This window comes from Haemaphysalis longicornis, unplaced genomic scaffold (assembly GCF_048455015.1).
Source record: "Haemaphysalis longicornis isolate Haplotype H1 unplaced genomic scaffold, Haemaphysalis longicornis Haplotype H1 scaffold_8, whole genome shotgun sequence".
Lineage (NCBI taxonomy): Eukaryota > Metazoa > Arthropoda > Arachnida > Ixodida > Ixodidae > Haemaphysalis > Haemaphysalis longicornis.
This window is the reverse complement of record NW_027526445.1, coordinates 186,162,242-186,180,617: the sequence shown is the minus strand read 5'-3', so window position 1 is coordinate 186,180,617 and position 18,376 is coordinate 186,162,242. Positions and strand designations below refer to the sequence as shown.

The window sequence follows — 18,376 nt, the reverse complement described above, 5'->3', positions numbered from 1 at the left end:
TCAACCAACTCATCCAACTTATCACTCTGATTCCAAAAACCGACCTTTGCATCGTTGCACTTCTTTGGTCTAAGCCACTAAGCCTTGTCTGATTCCTTGCTTGAGCCAGGCATACAATTCATTCTGGGATAGCTGCTGATGAATGGCTCACATATGCAATTCTTTTGAGCTATTCCACTCCGTCAAGGTGGGTGACCAGGGAAGCTTTTTAGTACACGGCATAGAGGTGACAGCAGGGCCGTCGACAATTTTCTTTGGAGGGTGTTATGGGTTATCAAAAAGGAGGAGTTTCTCACTTATGCATTGCCTTTAAATTATTTCAAAGGGAGTTCGAATCCCCAACCCCCCTCCCCTCGAGCTATGTCCCTGGGTGACACAAAATTAAGACGAAAGATATGAGCACACTTAATTTGCCTACAGCCTCGACAGCGGTCTCAAAATATGCATTTCTTTTTTTTTTTAAGGGCTGCCTGCAGTCACTGCTCAGTAGAAACAAAATTTGCTCGTACATTTCAAGGAAGTTCTGTGTCACATCCGAGTTGTGTGCCAACAAGCTTCGCTGGTCATTCGCCTTAAGGGGGGGACATGGCTCTTAAAACAGTTTCCTTTAATTGTTGAGTAAACTCTGGGATATTTGTCAGTCATGCTGTTTTCTTTACCACTGATTTCAAATATGCCATTATTCTTGGAGTCAGTCAATTATTTCTCAAGATAACTAAGATAATTAGTAATTTTTGGAGGAACAATAGGCAAAGGAGTGTTAGCCGTAAAAGTGTAATCTTTATGTTTTCCTATGAACCTTGGTGAGTGAAATAAGAGAAGCGGTTTTTTGGTACATCGCGTGGAACTAATTTTACAGCTCATTAAACTCTGGCATTTGAAATTTGCATTCAAAATGGTTCCTTGCTACTGGTGCCACCAAGGTTTTAGTGAGCTGTAAAATTAGTATCAAGTGGTGCGTCAAGAACCGATTCTCTTATTGCACTCACCAGGGTTTATAGTATTAGAAAATATAAAGATTACAGTCATGGCTAACAATGTTTTGTCTATAATTCCTCCAAAATAGGCTAATTATCTGTAATTATCTTGGTAACAAATTGACTTACTCAAAAAATAATGGCATATTTGAAATCAGTGGGAAAAAAAGCAGCAAGACTGTCAAGTTTTACAGAGTTTACTAAAACATTAAAATAAGCTGTTTTAAGAGCAGTGTCCCACCTTCAGAAGGCGCCCAGAGTGGCTCAAGATTTTGAACCTGCTGTTTACTCGTGGTGTTTGCCACCCGATACCACCAATTACATTGTTGTCTTCCCCCTTGTGAAGACAAAAATGTAAGTGGCACATCGGGTGGCAACCAACAAAGGTATGGCACTCCTTGTGAGGGCGCACTATACGCGACCTCCACATCGCGAGGAAGAGAAGTTAAATTCACAATGGAGGCCAGCAGCTTGTCGTGTTGAAGTAAGTGCTGAGCCAGAAAGCATGGAAGCATGCAAATAGACAAATTCACTCACACAAAGGCCTTGTAATTCACGTTTGGAATGGCATGCAACCGTGGTGGTAACCACGTGTCAATAGCACACATACCGGAAAGTTTGCCTACCAACACCTCACACTTCAGAGACACGTCGCGCTTTGCAAGATTTCTCGGACATCAAGGATACATGAAACTCTAGCCATACAAACCTCGCTACACACACACAAAAAAAGGAAGCCCACTGTGGCTGGAATCCAAAAATGCGGACAGTAGCAGATGGTTGTAAGCGCAAGCTGGCTCTAGTTAGTCTCCGGACTGACGGGGCCAGCAGCGCTTCCAAACCAGCGCACCTTGATGTGGTGTCCGTTCTGGTAGCGCGTGGCGTCCCGGAAGAGCCGGTACATGATGTAGCCCTGCGGGTCCAGGGTGTCCAGGATCGGGTAGGCCGTCTGCACGGGGGTGGTGGTGGCACCAAGGCAGCTTTAAGGCAGGAAGGAACAGTGGGGATTTCGCATCCACCTTCTTGCACTAGGGAGCCAAAGAGGGGCCTGAACACTATCTTTTAGTCAAGATGCAAGCAGCGAGAGAGAGAGACAGGGGACATCCTGAGGTCTGCCTTTTAAAGCCAGCAAACTTTTTCAGGCCAAATGCTGAGCCTGAGTTGCTTCACTTTCCTGTGCTTCAAATAACCCCCGTTTATGGTAAACCAAGTCGCGCACATACCGTGGCAGTGGGTATATTGCTCTCAAGGGAACAGCGTAGCAGGTCATGCTGACACAGACGAGGGCTTTGTGCGCATGTGAGTACTCTCACCAATTTCACCACTGGACACCCAGTGACAATGCGCTGACATGCTGAGTTGTCGCTCCCTATTAAAAATTGGGATAGTGTACCTAGTGCCTCCCAGTATGGTCTGTATATAGTGGGAAAAAGCCATCTTCCCAACCTGCCCGCCTGCGCATTGTGCCCATTGTGGTTCAGTTCTGCTCCGGCTCCACAAAGTTCTGCTCTGGCCAGACTGCCTCACAGCAAGTTTGTTGCAAGTGTGCCCATGGCAGTGTGTAACATTAGCTGAACCTGAACTGGAGAGGGGTTAACACTATTTGGTCGCACTTTCAAAGTACTTTAGTCCTTGTGATCTCTAAAAATTACAGGGAATAATCAGAACCTGCTAAGGATGTGAAGGCGAATGCTTCGTAGGACCTTCTGTTGGTCTGCTGTTGAACTTTCTGCTTACCTTTGAGGCTTTGCCCGTCACCCCCTGACCAGCCCCCAGGACACATCATTTTGTTTCATCCACGATACAGAAGTGAAAGACCCTAGTGCCATCTACTGGTTTGCCTTCAACACTAGCGACATTCTTTTGACCAGCTGCTAATGAGGGCCTGTCGTGCGATCTTTGTGGCTTTGAAGTAGAGTATTTGCTTCCTATTGTACCCACCTCCTAGCAATGAAGCGCCTTCTTTTTTTTTTTAAGTCGAGATATTCTTGTGTAAAATTGTTTCAAGTGAATACTGTACCCATTTTCCCATAAATAACAGTGGTTCAGTATTTTTTAAATTGTGTTAGGCAATGTGCCACCTATCACCGTCTCTAATTGATGCTTTGCATCATGCGGAAACGGCCGCTTCTGTACGCTAGATGAAAATGGAAAGCCACCCCCTGCACAGTCCCTCCGAAGCTCCTTCCGCTCGCCATCGCCAGGGGCCACCTGCTTGCCCCCGTCGATAACTCCACCTTTTGAGGCAGCTTGTATAGCACGTGTGGCAGTGGCCTACACAGGAGGAGGTCCTGAGTGGCTGCTTCACTTTCCCAAAGCATGCCTTGTTGCAATTTCTCACAAACGTCCTCCAGCCCTCCTGTTTCCCTTTCCCGGTGCATGATCCCCGTTTTACACTCCGATTTTCCGTGCCATTCTGTGTACCTCACAACGATTTTTTTTACCTCACGCGTTAGATGGGTTATAGAGATCTACGGCTTTCACCTCAAAGAGGCCATGAAGACAAAATACAAGTTTGTTTTATTCGAAAGAGATCGTATTCTATAGTGCCCCAGTGCTTGTCCGGAAGCAAACGATGCTTTATTCACTGCGAAATTAATCAATTTAAGGTAAAATTGTGATTCTCACGCCAAAACGTGTCTTTGAACGGTGTTAGCAATGACATCATAAGAACCGGTGTTTCAGCTAAACTTGGTGTGGAGCGGAGACTTGCTGACTGTTAGTCAACCTAGATGGTGCCACCACACTGCGGCAAGCCGTTTTCTGCCTTTGGTTTGTTTATGACTGTATTTAAACCTGGGGCGGTATTCTTGTAACTGTCCCTTCTGAAAACGTCCCTTTTGTCTTTTGTGTCCCTTTCATCGTGACGTACTTCCGGTTAAGCAGTGGACGTTGGCAGCACCTTCAAAAAGGTTGACAGTAGGTTTGCCGCGCTTGTGTTACGTCACTTCTGGTTGTTTGCTTTTAGCCAATCAGGGCTCGCCAAAAGGGACACTTTTGAAAGGGATGCAAAAGGGACAAAACTCGAGAATACCGCCCCTGGCTTGTTTTTGTTCATGGTGAAAATAATTATTTTGTGAAACATGGTGTTCACTCGACAAATATGGTCACATAAGACACTGCCGCTTGAGCCAATCGACCAGTGTCGTCTGAGACAACCCCAAAGCCCCACAGTGCTGTGCATCTAAACCAAGCATAGTGCCCGCAGTACCAACAGCAGTACGCATCGGTACTTCAATATTTACGTGTGCTTTCGTAACTTCCACTGTTTACCCCACCATTCTTACTGATATACAAAAAATGTGCCCCAGATCTAAGCGCAAAGAGCTCCTCCGGCAAGCTTATAAGTTCTGCCTAATTTGCATTTGCTTTTTCCGGCCTCAGCCAATCGCAGAGCTGTCACATATGACATCATAGGTTCTGTTGCGGGAAATGAGCTAGTGGGTCGCATGGCCATTCCCTTTTTTGCTAATTATACAGCTTATTTGAGCGAGGTGTGCATTAAAAGTGGTGTCAGCATGATTCTAACGAGGCAATCTCTTGAATTAACCCAACTTGCATTTTGTCTTCATGGCTCCTTCAAGAGAGATATTTTGTACGAGCACAAAACACATTCAAATAAAAGGGGCGAGGGAGAGCTGCGAGGATGCCCGGGGTAAGCAAGAAGGGACTCCCTCCCCCCCCCTACCCTGTTCCAGCGGAGCACAAGGACAAGCCAGGACACTCACGAATCCTTGCTCGGAGGTGTAGACGACGACCTCGAACAGGGGCGGGCCGACCTGCTGCAGGAAGTGGTTGACGCCGGGCCGCTTCTTGAAGCGCCAGCCCGTCTGGTACGTCCAGTCCGGGTGCACCAGCACGCCCGTCATCTCCAGCACCAGCGTGTAGGGCGGCTGGTAGTAGGGCTCCGTCAGCGGGTCCGGCAGCAGCTTGTCCCTCGAAGGATCCTGGATCATCTGCGCATACGGGGAGGGGAGACGAGGACGCCAACTGAGAAGCCCCTACTACGTCTGGGTTGGTTGCGGAGGTGTCCAGACGCCCTGCTTCCACCTCACGGCGTCAAAAGGCTTTGTAACCTTTTTCTTGAGACAGCTTTGCGATCCACATCACCGCTGTTGATCTGTGTCCTAGATACTAAAATGCAAACTGTGGGGGTTTAAAGGGACACTGAAGTGAATTTGTCAAGCTCCCGTTTTGGCTTGCACTGCGTAGACTGGCTCAAATGAAAGCACTTTTCATAGTTTATCCGGGCGACAAGGTGGTAATCCTTTTATAAAGCCTGAAAGAAGAAAAACCAGCATGTGCGGTTTGTGGCGGCCGCACCAACTAACAGCAGTGACGTCAGTAAAAGGTGCTAAGTGATTGGACGATGTCCAAGATTAGCATTCAAACAAGTTTCGGTTCTGTGAAACATGCTTGGCATACGACGTTATCATTAGATGGGCATTCTAGATTTCTTAGTAATCGGAATACCATGCTTCTGCCATATTGTCGGCTGTAAAATGCATCAAATAAGCCTACCAGCATGGCTTGGAATCGTGGCAATCACTATCCAAGGCATACGCAGTGGATGAACGCCCTTTCTTGATTGAAAAATCAATGGCAATTTTCTTTTTCTTTCTAGCCTGCATACTGTGGCGCTCATTCTAAGATCTAAAGACAGCATGAATGCTAAACCACAGCCTCCTGTATAACGCCTTGTGCCTGCTCAGTGCCAGAAATTCCGCCGTTCTCTCTGGTGGCGCCCTAATCCCAGGTTCTCCTGTGTTGGCGATGACACGGTCAACATTTGTCTTCACACCTGGCAACAATGGGTAGTTTAAAAAAAGTTGTCAAGGCCCTTTGCAAACAAAACATACGTGTTGTATAAAGGAGGTTCTGGCTCTAGCACTGACGGGCAACTCCTGTTTCAGCAAAAAAAGGTATAAAAATTCACGAGGCCAGAAATAAAACTATCTAGTAAGTGGCTCGGCAAACACTAGAACTTGACAGTGGTAATTATGAAAGAGATGGTCTTTGTTGGCCTACCTTGTTCGTTTGTAAATAATTTAACGCAAAAGCTTTTTTTCTGCATTTCACTCAATTCAGCCAGACATGTTATGGGTGAGTTCACTAGTGGGTTAGTGACCCACCGAGAATTAATCGGTTTTTCGGTATGTGATTGGTGAGGGAAGAATGAATGTAGCGGGGAGAAGTAGAGAGAGAAATGAGTTAAGTGCATGCTGAATGTTTGTCCTACGCTTATATAGGGGCCCTCAAATACTGAGTATTGCCTTGGGCTAAAGCTTGAAGTCGTCATTCTTTGCGCAGCAGCCCGGCATTGCCGATTACCACGTGTTGTCAATAGATCTACTACATGCGCGATGGCACCATTTCGTGGAGCAGCGGCGACGAAGAAATAGGGGGGGCGGGGGCGCGTACCTTATCAGGGACTGGAAAAAATATTAGCAGCAGAATAAAACTGAATGGACTCGTAAGTAAAAAAGGGGAGCTCAACTCCTTGGACTTTTTTCAACAAAATTTAATTAGTATGACTTAATTATCACTAAACACCGAATCAAACATCATTATTTTTCGCTTATCAACTCCCATAGAGCGGGAGAATAGTTAACTGGCTCTTATCACAGTGACTGCCGCGAGGACATGTATACATTTTGTTGTGAAACCCGTGTAGTGAACCCAAAAGGGCGAGCGTGCCGGCGGGAACAGTACACTGAACGCCGTTTAGTAGTTCTGTGACGCCACACATAAAGTTTCAGTCTTTACTATTGGCTCATGAAGACCAAGCTCGCGGTTTTGCGGACTTTTTAGCTGGAAGACGCCTTCGCATAGCAGACGACGCCGAGGTGCGTTTCAGTTGACCACTACTTGAAACAGCAGTACGTATCGGCATGGCCATCGAAAAACCTGGGAACTTGGCGCCGGCACAGTGAATGGGCTCCTCCAATGGGTTTCGGGGCAATGGGCGATAGAGCAAGCACAGTCAGTTATACAGGAGGCTATGGCTCAACAAACACTGACTAAGTTCACACAACTTTCCTTTGAGCTCCGACAAATTTCTTTTGTAAAATTCAACAAACAATTTAAGCGAGCACGTGTTGGCCCCTACCTTGTTATAGAGCTTCATCTCCTTGTACGTCCTGTACAGGTGGGCTTTCCAGCGAGGCACTGCACGGCGTCACACATTCAGCGTCGTCCGATAATCGAGTACTCACCGCAGCGTCACTTACGGTGGCTGAACTCGTCCTCGATCTGGAAGCAAGCAAGCGGGAGGGCAGGCATTAAAGCAAGAGCTCAGGGCTACGAACGAATTTTGCGGGTATTTCCAGCCGGTGGTGCTTTGCGACCCCATAAACATGATTGCCAAATTGCGCCGTTAGTCGAGCACTCCAACATAAATGGCAACCTCACTTCAATCTACACAACACAAACGGTGACAACCATAGAGGTGACAACACGGCTACCAAGCTAGTTGTAAACAGACACCAGTGCAAGCGAACGTATTTTTCAGTTCGGATGTGAACGCTTGGGTCTACGAACTCCCACAAGTATCTTCATCATGTCACATCAGACCAGGCAAGGGCCGAATGTGCACTCCGATCGCAACTGTCGCGTGAGTAAACAGGACAGTTCGTTTTACGCGTGGAATTAGAACTGTTTCACTCACCTCCTTGCCTTTTTCATCCACGGGCGGCGCACCTGTAAAAAAACGCAGTGAAAGACTTCGCCCGCACTCCCCACCGAAGTGCACGCACCCCACACGGCAACCAGGTACCCTCCAACTCCCGTGAACATCGCGCCGAAAGCCACGAAGGTGTACTTCATCGCCCGCTGGGAAAGCTCGCCAACTCGCGGCGGAGGCTTGCTGCCGGCGTTCCCGGCGTCTGCTAGGCCGCGTCGCAGGTCCCATCTCGTGCGGAGACTGGACCACCGGTTTGGATGTTGCTTTAACGCTGGCGACCATGAAGACCAGCTTCGGGCGGCCGATGAGCCGTTGCAAGCTGTGGGCGCGAGTTTTGGTAGTTTTGGTCGGAGACCATGCCACAAGCACATGCACGCTCGGCCAGCCGCCATTTTGTAACTGCGGCCACTGGTCGGCGACTCTGGCTAGTTTCGGTTTCAAAATTGGGGCGATCCTAGCGGCAGGGTGCTGCGGCGTGGCCCTTCCCTTTCCCTCATCGTTTCTTTCTTTCCACACCACGCATGCTTCCGCGCCTCCTCACGCCTGCGCAACAGCTCACCGGCAGCAATATTTTTTTTTCTTTCTCTGGGCGCGCACGGCCGGCCAGTCGAAGGGCTGCGCGGGTTGCCTAAACGCCTCCACGGGCTGAAAGTTTCGCTGCATTATAAAATATATACGAATGTATTCTAAATATGGGGCCGCGGGGGAAGGAGCGTCACCAGTCCTGGGCAGCTCTGTGGTGCAGCAACACAGGGCAAAACAGTTCGGCCAAGTTTCTCGTCTTCTCCAAAAATGACAGGTAAGCAAATTAGCTTTGTACAAGTTATAGTGAATTCCTTAGAAGCCGACCGATTGCACTCTTCTATTTTCACTTCGCACATGTAACGTAAAGTTAATGAGACATGTCAGTCGTCTTGGAGTGGAAACTAATGTGCAAATATATCCCAGCCTTGCAGGTACACAAAGTTTCAATAGAAGTAAACGCGCATTCTTGCTCGTAAGGTGAATTTGAGGCGGCATTGCTGTTTTGCGATTGCCTTAGTAACTGCTTGAACGTCGATTCAGGATTCTTATCGATGTATTTTTTGTTGTTTCGTGCAGTGGGTTTGAGTCTTGGGTGGGGTCCCAAGTCGAGGACGGTTCGAGACTTCATTGGACGTTTCCTGTGGTGAATCACCTCAACCCCTCCAAAGTTATCACGCTGCACCTGCTCACAAAGAAGGCAAGCTCAACTGTACGCGCTTCTTGTCATTGACTGCGTACCTATTACCACGGCGATTGTTGGCGCGGGGTAGCGTGCCCTAACCAATTTTTCCGGTGCCATCTTGCTCCAAAACGGATATTTGCAGCAAAACTGCTGCCAAACGTTTCTTCAGTGCTCCGAAAAATCTGACGTAAAACCGCGGTGTTCAATTCCAGTCAATTTGCGCAGGGAGCAGTGGAAGGCCAAGCCGAAATACATGCTTTGTCTGCAGCTGCCATTGCAAGCGTTTCGCTCATAAAAAAAAAAAAGGGTAGCATTGCCGGCTTTGCTGTTCAATCTAACCTGCGCGCCCGCGCCATGTCATCTTATCGCGAGTGGCTTTGCTGTTCCATAGTTCTAAAGATAGAATCGATATCGGACAGGATGAGATAAGAGGCGCTGCCCAGGTACGAGCTAGGGAGTAGCGTGTGACAACCTAGGCGATATCTGCAAGTATTGAGCTCGGTACATGCGGCTTACAATACAGGAAAACCTTTTTTCTGCACGTCCCCCCCCCCCCTCATAATCAGACTGTTCACGCGCGATTACAAGAAAAGACGGGTGCGCTCGATTTGTGTTGCGATTGTGTTCTGTATTATACGACGTGGTTGTGCATTATTTTTGTACGCCGATATAATCTAGCGATGAGTGATCAATAGTGCGGTTATTGTGTTGCAAAAGTTTTGAAAGCAAAGCTTTCTACCTCTACCCCCCCAAGGGTTCTTTCGCGACCGTTGGTGTCACCAGAAAACTCCCACGAACGAATAAAAGAATTCACTGGCACCGCCAGGAATCGAACCTGGAACTAACGGTATAACAAGGCGAGAGCCCGTTGTCTTACCGATTTAGCTACGAGCCCACGCAGAAACGGGGGAGAAATGAGGTGCACTCACCAAGCACACCAACGGGTTTACCCCCTGCATTCTCGGTGAATGCGACATGATAGCTTCAAGCGACATCTCGCGCTGCTGTGCGCTCCACCCAGGGCACGTCTAGCGGCCCTGTAGGCGGATTGCGCATGTGCTAGGAGTTATAAACATTAATGGAAGCGCACGCCAACGCATGGCATCTCTCTTCTAGTACGCCAATGTGCTAAAGCCTGCGGCCTCGACTGTTCACGTAACAAATCACAGCTCCTTGTCGTACGCCCTCGCGCCAAACTACACACCAAGGAACACGTTAGAATACCCTTTGATGGCCATGCCATCACTCAAAGCCCCAGTATCAAGATCCTGGGCCTACATCTCCAGTCCACTACAAAAGCGTGGCGTATCCTTGCAGCGCCTGAAACACAGCATCAATCAAATCATGCACATTATCAGGCGAGTTGCCACCAAGAAGCGAGGCCTCAAGGAATCCGATACCTTTCGATCAAATTCAAGCTTTTGTCCTCTCGAGAATCACTTACGTCAACCCTTGTCTTATTCTCGGTGAGGAGGACGTAAAGATGCTTTATATAATGATTAGAAAGGCGGTTGAGCAGGCCGCGTTCGTCTTCCCATGAGTGCGTCCACAGAGAGCCTGCTTAGCGCGGGGCTCCACAATACAGTGGAAGAGCTGATAGAGGGCCATCTTTCTAACCAGAAGTTACGACTGAGCATAACTGCGTCTGGTCACCGCATCCTTCAATAGATTGGCCGGGCAGCACAGAATGTCGCTCTGCTTGATGTACCCCCGGACTCTTGGCGACAAGAACTAAAGATGCTCCCATTGCTTAGAAATGTGTACCCCTCACACGACGAGGGTCGCCTAGAAACACGGGCTGACGCGATCAACACCACCCTCGCTGGGGATAATGCAGTTATCTACACAGACGCCTCCCAACATCGAGGGCACCGGTACGCCATCATCGTGGCGAACTCCAGAACTAACCTCCTTCACCTTACCCTGACCTTTGCAGAGAACAACAAACTACCCTTATACAATCTGGCTCCTTCCCACACCTGGAGCCCATATGCACAAGAATCGCTACAACGCTGAATGTAAATTTTTCTCTGAAGTAGAAACACTCCGCTACATAATCGGGGTGTGCAACTTTAGCCCTCAGAAGCCTCCTCTATTTCCGTAAACTACCCAACAAGAGCAATGGCAGATGCTGCTGCCCAGCCCCTCTCTGCCTACCCAGCTTCAGCTGGTGGACAGAGCACTGGCGACGCGGACTGCATATGGGCTCCAGTGATGAAGGAACCACTCCCCTGGGCAGCGCACTCGGCCATTTAGAAATCGGAATACAAGTGTTTTCTCCTGCCTGGCCTCCTCCACCTCCTTCGTATCTGCAGCCGATCTCGTCGCCTCCGTCTCCCTCGGCAGCGACAGAGAAGTCAGATCATCTGACACCTGGTTTGAGCTCCCTTTTATTTCATTAAAAAAGTTTCCACTCATGCCCTTCACCAATACAACTCAACACACCACCGTTCATGCATCATGCATTGATTTAACCTTAGCAAGAATATCTCTTTGAACTAATAAAGGGTGTGGTTAAGTGCATTTCACTTCTCTATGGTTTCCGTAATGTAGAGCGACGTGAGTGAATTTAAGGGAAGTCGCATGGGTAATCGTTTTGGGTGCCGTTTACAGCTTTGCTTTCCAACCACATTCACAGGGTGGATTGGCGCGATTTTTTTTCTCGCTGCATTTTGTTGGTGTGAACAAGATTTCTCGGAAGTGTATGGTCGGGTCAACGCTTCCTTTCAGAGTTTGAGTTAACTGGCCCAAAAGGCAGGCGTTGAAGCATACCTGTGCGTGCTTTCTTTTAAATTTTAGGTTCCCGTTTACTGTCTCTGAACTGAAACAAATTTTTTTAAATGCATAGCATTTTAGTAACTCACAATGTCACGCGGCGTTGGCGCGTCTTGTCGTAGTCCGCATGCGCGTCTTGTCGTAGTCCGCATGCGCGCCTTGTCGTAGTCCGCAGCCAGGAAGAAATAAAATAACAGTTTCCGGCGCCCGGTTTCGAACCCATGACGCCGCGGGCGGAACGCAAGGTGCCCGGCGCCCTACCGACCGAGCCACGAAACCGACACACACTTCGACGCACCGAACGCGCCTTATATCCTTCACTCATTTCTTAATGTGTAAAGAACATTCCCGTCTCGAGGTGAGCCCAAGAAATAAGTATAAATTGAGTGGAACTTTCAAGTTCTTTCCTTCTCCCGCCGAGGTGTGCGCGAAAAAAAATATGTATACTAATTAGAACTTTCGAAGTTATTCTTGCGTAATCAATTATTGTGTACCTAAATGTGCATCTTGAACGTTTTTTTCCTATTCTGCAATGTTGCATGCCTAAATTTGCATGTCATATTTTTGCTTAGAGTCCAACAGAGTGTACATAAAATGTATGTGCATTATATTTTATGTAGTGCATGTGTTTTCGTGACTTCGAATCAAAGATGTCTTCATGTGAATTTTGAATAAAAGAAAAGCGAAAAGAATGTTTGTGTAACGCTCCAGTTATTATCGCCACAAAGACAACAATTCGACACCAGAAAACATACTATTACCAACATGTTTTCTTCGTTCAATTGTTAAACACGTTACTGCACACACATACCAAACGACGGGCGGCGGCCATTCCGAGGCATCGCCGCCGCTCGTCCAACTTTCGCTCCTGGTGCCATTGCCGAGCGGCCCATGAGCAGCGACCGGCGGCAGGCGCGGAAGTTGGGCGAGCGTCGGTTGCTGCGGCCGGCGCGCGGCGGCCCGGACCGGCCGCCGCGGAAAAAATGACGTCATCAGCGTCCGCGACGTCACCAACCTCCTTCCCCCTCGCCACTCGTTGCCACGACGATAAATGCAACGTTTTTCAGACGCCACGTACCACTAGGGGAGGATTTGGCGCTGTTGGCGCGAATTACGCGGGACCACGGTGGATGCTAGAGAGGCCGCCCCGTGCTGCGGCTGTGCTCGGCTTGTTTCGGCCAAGGTAAATACAGGGTGTTGCGACGATAACTGGAACACTTTAAAATTTTTTCCTGAGCGATCCGCCGCTCTGTTCGCGCTCAAACTTCACACAAAGGTCGCATTTTGTGGTCTACTTTGTTTGACACCGGGAACAACAACGGTACTTACCTGTTTATTCTGAAAATAAATAAAAACGATTTTCGCCTATGGGAAAATGGCCGCTGATTTGGACGTGCGAGCCAGCGCAAGTTGATGTTGGAACGACGGAACCACCTGCAGAGTGAAACGCATGCTTGGGATTCACGTACGGAGCCAACTGGTGCAGCAGACGATCAGAAAATGCACCTAGAAATGAGCTAACAGACGATCAGAAAACCCGGTTTTCGGGCTCGCACGTCCAAATCGACGCCATTTTCCCATAGGCGAAAATTGTTTTTATTTATTTTCAGAATAAACAGGTAACTACCGTTGTTGTTCCCGGTGTCAAACAAAATAGACCACAAAATGCGACCTTTGTGTGAAGTTTGAGCGTGAACAGAGCGGCGGATCGCTCAGGAAAAATTTTTAAAGTGTTCCAGTTATCGTCGCAACACACTGTATAACTGGTAGCGAAGCTTCCATAGAAGCCCATACGTTCAGAAAATGGCGGCTCTTAAGCTGCTCATGGGGCTTAGCGCCATCTGTGTGAGGAGGGAACACTTCCGGCGGAACAAAAAATAAACAGGATGTGACGCAAGATCCGGTCAGAAAGTGGCGTTAGTTTGGTGGCATTAGCGGGAAAATTTGACTTCAAAATAGCCTTAGCAGGACTCTGATCGCTGAGGGCTCATGTCATTGCCATCTGACGCAAGTTGGCGAGCACTTGGCGTGCGTGCTTCAAGTCAACGCCAGCTTATACTCGTGACTAGAGAAACGCACTTTAGCATACTGTCGTATGATTCGCCTCGGTGTTTATAAAAGCATCTTGCATCTTCTCTGAACCTTTATTCTGTATTCATGCCTTCCACTGCTGCATCAAAGCAATCAGTTGTTTATTTTGATTGCAGCAGGTGGCAAACGTACACCCCCCCCTTCGACCGGAATTTTTTTCTGCCTTGGGATACAGAGCCCAAAATGACACTTGACCACTCTCCCCGGCCCCACTTTTATATAAAAAACGTGCCCACTCCTTACCCCAATACCAATTTCTACCAACGCCACTGCTAAGTTTAATTGCGTCGCACATACGCAGGTAGGCGTGCGTGCCTTAAGTATAGATCAAGGTTATATAATGCTTGCTCAGTTTGTGTACTTCTGTTCTAAGAGAAGAAATAACGCAAAGTCATGCTATAATCAAGACATTTGAATTTTATTCCAGGATGAACATAAAACAAATTTACCACACTGCACAAAATGAGCACGTTTACAATAAGTACAAAATGTTCGTGGGCACTACATGCATTATGATTTTCCTTACGCGCCGAAAAATTTACTTTACCCGTAACACATAGCGTTATGAACAATGAAAGAGTCAACAGCAGAACTACTTCGAAACAAGAGAAAAGAACTAGGCACTGCATCTTGACGTAGAAAACCGGGCCGCAGGAATGCCGATTCAGGAAAGTGCAGCGAGCACACTGCAGCTGTCCCGGCGTCTTATCAAGTAGACAAGGGTTTCTACAGAAGTTCACTCAGCATTCACGCCTGCACTTTCCTGGTTGCATTATTAGGCAAGTGTCGCAACAGATAAGTAAAAAGAGGAAAAATGGATCAATGCAAACGAAAGCGACGGCAGTATGTAAAAGCACATAGCAGGAAAGGTCTGGCAGCAGCGCAGCACGGAGCAGTACAACACAGTACTGCGATGGAAATAATGCTTGCGCATACAAGTGCGGGAAGCAACGAGCACTACAAGCTTTGTAATGCAATAGAGAATACACTGAGATAGACAATTAAAGCGACTCGTTTAAATTCGAGTGGTACTACGCCGAGAAGTCCTAGAGTAATTGACACAACTTGCTCTGAGCCAGCCTGAGGTGAAATCAAGAGATAACTGTGACATAACAAAGCTTTAGACCCATTATTTTCGAAGCACCACCACGTACCCTTACACAACCCCCGTGCACATATTAACAGTACAATAGTTTCGCGTTACCTGTGGAAATGAGAGGAAAATGGTGCAGTAAAACGCCAGGTGTACGGGAGTTGCTGTTGCAACTTGTACAGCACATCGTTTCCGCAGGTACCGACGAAAGCACTCCGCTCCAACCGTTGGCAGCATCGTCCCGTAGTTCACCGTGCCTGCCGGGCGCGGTACTACACGTGTTCACTGACGATACAACGCACCTCGCAGCTCCACGCACAGCAAAAATTAAGTGCACACCAAATTAACAAGGAAAAACGAATGCAAATCCGCACCACCAAAACACGCGAGGGGCGTTTCCTAGCAGACGAACTTTAGGAGCGCCTTTCCGATGAATGAATGAAACTTTATTAACGATACGGGGGGGGCTTGAAAGCCTAGTTGGGGAAGAGGGGAGAAGGGAAAGGGAGTGGGGCGGCCGTCAGAGTCGTCCGGTCAGGTCTGCCGCTCGCACGAACTCCCACAAAGAAAGGATCGTGCTCGCGGCGTCCAAGTGAGGGGGCGGGGTTGTCCATTCTTCCAATGATGTAACGCCGGCGCCCTTGTGCCTGTTCCTCAGCGGCGAAAGGCCGGGGCAGTCCCACAGTAGGTGCCTTAACGTTGGAGAGGCACCGGTACTGCACGTGCAGCACGTCGCAGTGGCTGCCTGGTCGCCCTCCTCGTTCTGATCGGTGATGTCCACTTGTGGGTCACCGCCACGAGCTCTTTTGGATGCAGTGTGTGCTCGCCACTTGGCCAGAACATCTTCCGTAAGTGCAGCACCTGTCCTAGCCTTGTATATTAGCACTTCCGCACCGCGCGGAAGCCCGTTGGGAAGTGGGTGGGGATTGTGCGGCACCTTCGCCCTCAGTTCTCGTTTGGCTTGCACCTTCATCCGCTCGCGTTCCTCGTCCGGGTCAAAGAGCAGCGAAGCCTGAGGGACTGTGTCAAGGGGGGACGAGCGGAAACGTAACAGCTCGCTCGCCGCGTCATGGGCGGCGCCGTTTCCGATGCTGCCCGCATGCCCCGGGACCCAGTCCACCCGCACCATCACGCCGTAGAGCTCGTGAAGGGTTGCGCAAGCGACTTTCACGTTGTGCGCCAAAGTGCCGGCTCTAGGTGTCTTCGTCAGATTTTTGAGGGCGTCCAAAGAGTCGGTAAAAATTGTGAAGGTTTGTCCTCGCACAGAAAGTGGGCTGGTCCTTGCACATTCAGTCAACTTCTCTAGTGCATAAAGGATGGCCTGCAGTTCAAGTGACCTCACAGGTTGCTCTTGGCAGTATTGAAACGCCTGCGCATCCCGCTGCTGTCCTCGGACGGCAGCGACCGCTCCCCGGAAGGTGTCTGGGTCCCAGGCGGCGTCCGTGAAGATGGCGTTGTCCTGGAAGTCAGCCCTCTCAGCAAGGGCGGTTCGTTGGGCCGTGTGATCCCCTTTCGTGCGTCGGCGCGTGACTGGCTTCGTGACACGAACCTGGACGTCGTCCCAGGGAGCGATCGCGCGGAGCACTTCTATCTGTTCACCCAGCTGCTCCCCGTCCAGCTCTAGGAGCGACTGGCCCGCTGGCGTGTAGAGACGGCGGCGATCGTGTCCTGCCTTGCGTTCTGCGATGATGTCTCTGAGCGGCGGGATGCGAGAGTAGCGGTGCAGCTCCTCGACCCGGGCATGGCGGGGCAGGCCCGTTATCACCCGAAGACACTCCCGGTGTAGTATTTCCAGCTTGTCGTATTGCGATTTTGTCAGGTCAAAACACACAGCTCCGTAGCAAGCTTTGGACGTTAGTATTGCCATTGTGAGGGTACGAGCTGTGCGTGTGCTGGCTCCTCCGGATTTGTGGGCTATGCGTCTTACAAGATGCAGAAGCTGTTTCCACTTAGGCTCTAGCTGCCGTAGCCACGTTGCCGCACCTCCGCTTTCATGTATCGGGATGCCAAGAATCTTGATGTGCCGGTCTGGAGCTCTCTCGAGTGTCTGGCCGGCGAGGCAGAGCTTGACCTTTTCGTTTTCAACCGTGGAGCCGCCCAGGAGAATATATTTTGTTTTTTCCGGAGACACTTCCATTCCCGTAGTCTTCAAGTAGTCGGCTAAAGTATTGAGGGCGTCTTGTATAGCGTTGGCTGCGTCTTCTGTTGTTCTGAGAGGGTCACCAGGCTCCGTCCACAGCGTCACATCGTCGGCGTACATGGTGAGGCGCACACCATGAATTCGCCGCAGGCGTGTAGCTAGCCCTCGCATCACCAGGTTAAATAGCGTGGGCGACAGTATGGCCCCCTGGGGAACGCCAATGCTGCTGCTGTAAATCCTAGGGTTCCTAATGTCACTCCGAATCTCAAAGGTGCGTCCCTCCAGGAATGACCTGACGATGTTGAGGATGCGGGCTCCTGGCTTCGTGTCTTCGAGTGCGGAGATTACTGCCTCGTGCGCTACGGTATCGAACGCCTTCCGCAGGTCGACGGCTACCAGTATGCCAGGAACCCTTTTTCTTCCTCTCCGCTTTTGAAGACAACGGCGGAGCAAGAAAATGCTGTCTTGTGTGCAGAGGCCTGGACGGAATCCTGTCTGGCCCGGGTCGAAGTAGGGTTCTTTCTGTGCCTCTTCAAGGTGGTAGTTAAGCCGGGTGAGAACCATCCGCTCCAAGAGCTTGCTGAGTGTTGAGGTAAGCGAGATGGGCCTCAAGTTACTGATGCTGACGGCTGGCTTCCCTGGTTTGGGAATGGGGCTCACCACGGAGTGCTTCCATTCAGCGGGAATTTCGCCTGACAACCAAACCTTGTTAATTTCTTCAAGTAGCTGCATTTTCCCGTGTTCGTTAAGGTTGCGCAGCATCTGCCAGGTGATGCCATCCTTTCCTGGTGCGCTCTTGGCGTTGACGGATTCGAGAGCCATCACTAATTCTTGCATTGTGAAAGGCGACTCAACATCTTTGTCGGAAGTAGGTGCTGTGCGTTGATAAATTCTGGGGTCTGGTGGCACTGATGGCTGCGGGAAGAGCGTCTCTGCTGCCTTTTTTTCGAAGTCGGACGCCGAGTCGCCGGTCGCCAGCCTGACGTTTTTGACGGTGTTTCCAGTCTTGCGGTTGCCTGACATGGCCTTGTAAGTTTGCCAGAGCTTCCGCCCGCCAGTCCGTTCATTGAACGAGGCGCAGTGGTTGTGCCATCGCTCCCGAGAGAGCATTTTGGCGTAACGGCGCGCTTGTGCGGTCTTATTGCGCACCTTGACAAGGTCGACATGCCGTTTCCCCCTGTCAAGGTAAACTCGATGCAGCTGGCTACGGGTGTCCCACAGGTTGAGAAGGTGCTTGTCGGGTGTAGGAAGGTGTTCATCCACTTCAATCTCTCTAGTGGCTTCCCGGGCAGCTCTGGAAAGCTTCTGAAGAAACGGGACGTTTTCGTCGTAAGCGTCAAAGCCGGATCGAAACCTGTCCCAGTCGACAGCTGCGGTCATCCGTTTTTTCCGCCCTGTGGCTCTTACTTCA

The 18,376-nt window shown here is 49.6% G+C and overlaps 1 protein-coding gene across 2 annotated transcripts in view; it reads right to left on the bottom strand.

The window, feature by feature from the left end:
• The window catches only part of LOC144149482 (mitochondrial import inner membrane translocase subunit TIM50-C-like), a 38,626-nt gene that overhangs the window by 17,077 nt on the left and 3,173 nt on the right, over window positions 1–18,376 (bottom strand). Inside the window, exons 2-7 of one of the 2 annotated variants that reach the window (XM_077681066.1) lie at window positions 7,733–7,978; window positions 7,645–7,676; window positions 7,208–7,229; window positions 7,087–7,145; window positions 4,706–4,933; window positions 1,828–1,926 (exon numbers count right to left, since the gene is read on the bottom strand). In XM_077681066.1, coding sequence (XP_077537192.1) covers window positions 1,828–1,926; window positions 4,706–4,933; window positions 7,087–7,145; window positions 7,208–7,229; window positions 7,645–7,676; window positions 7,733–7,978 — 686 coding nt within the window. Of the gene's footprint in view, window positions 1–1,827; window positions 1,927–4,705; window positions 4,934–7,086; window positions 7,146–7,207; window positions 7,230–7,644; window positions 7,677–7,732; window positions 8,052–18,376 lie in introns of those variants that run through there. The other variant, XM_077681065.1, reaches the window with a different exon arrangement.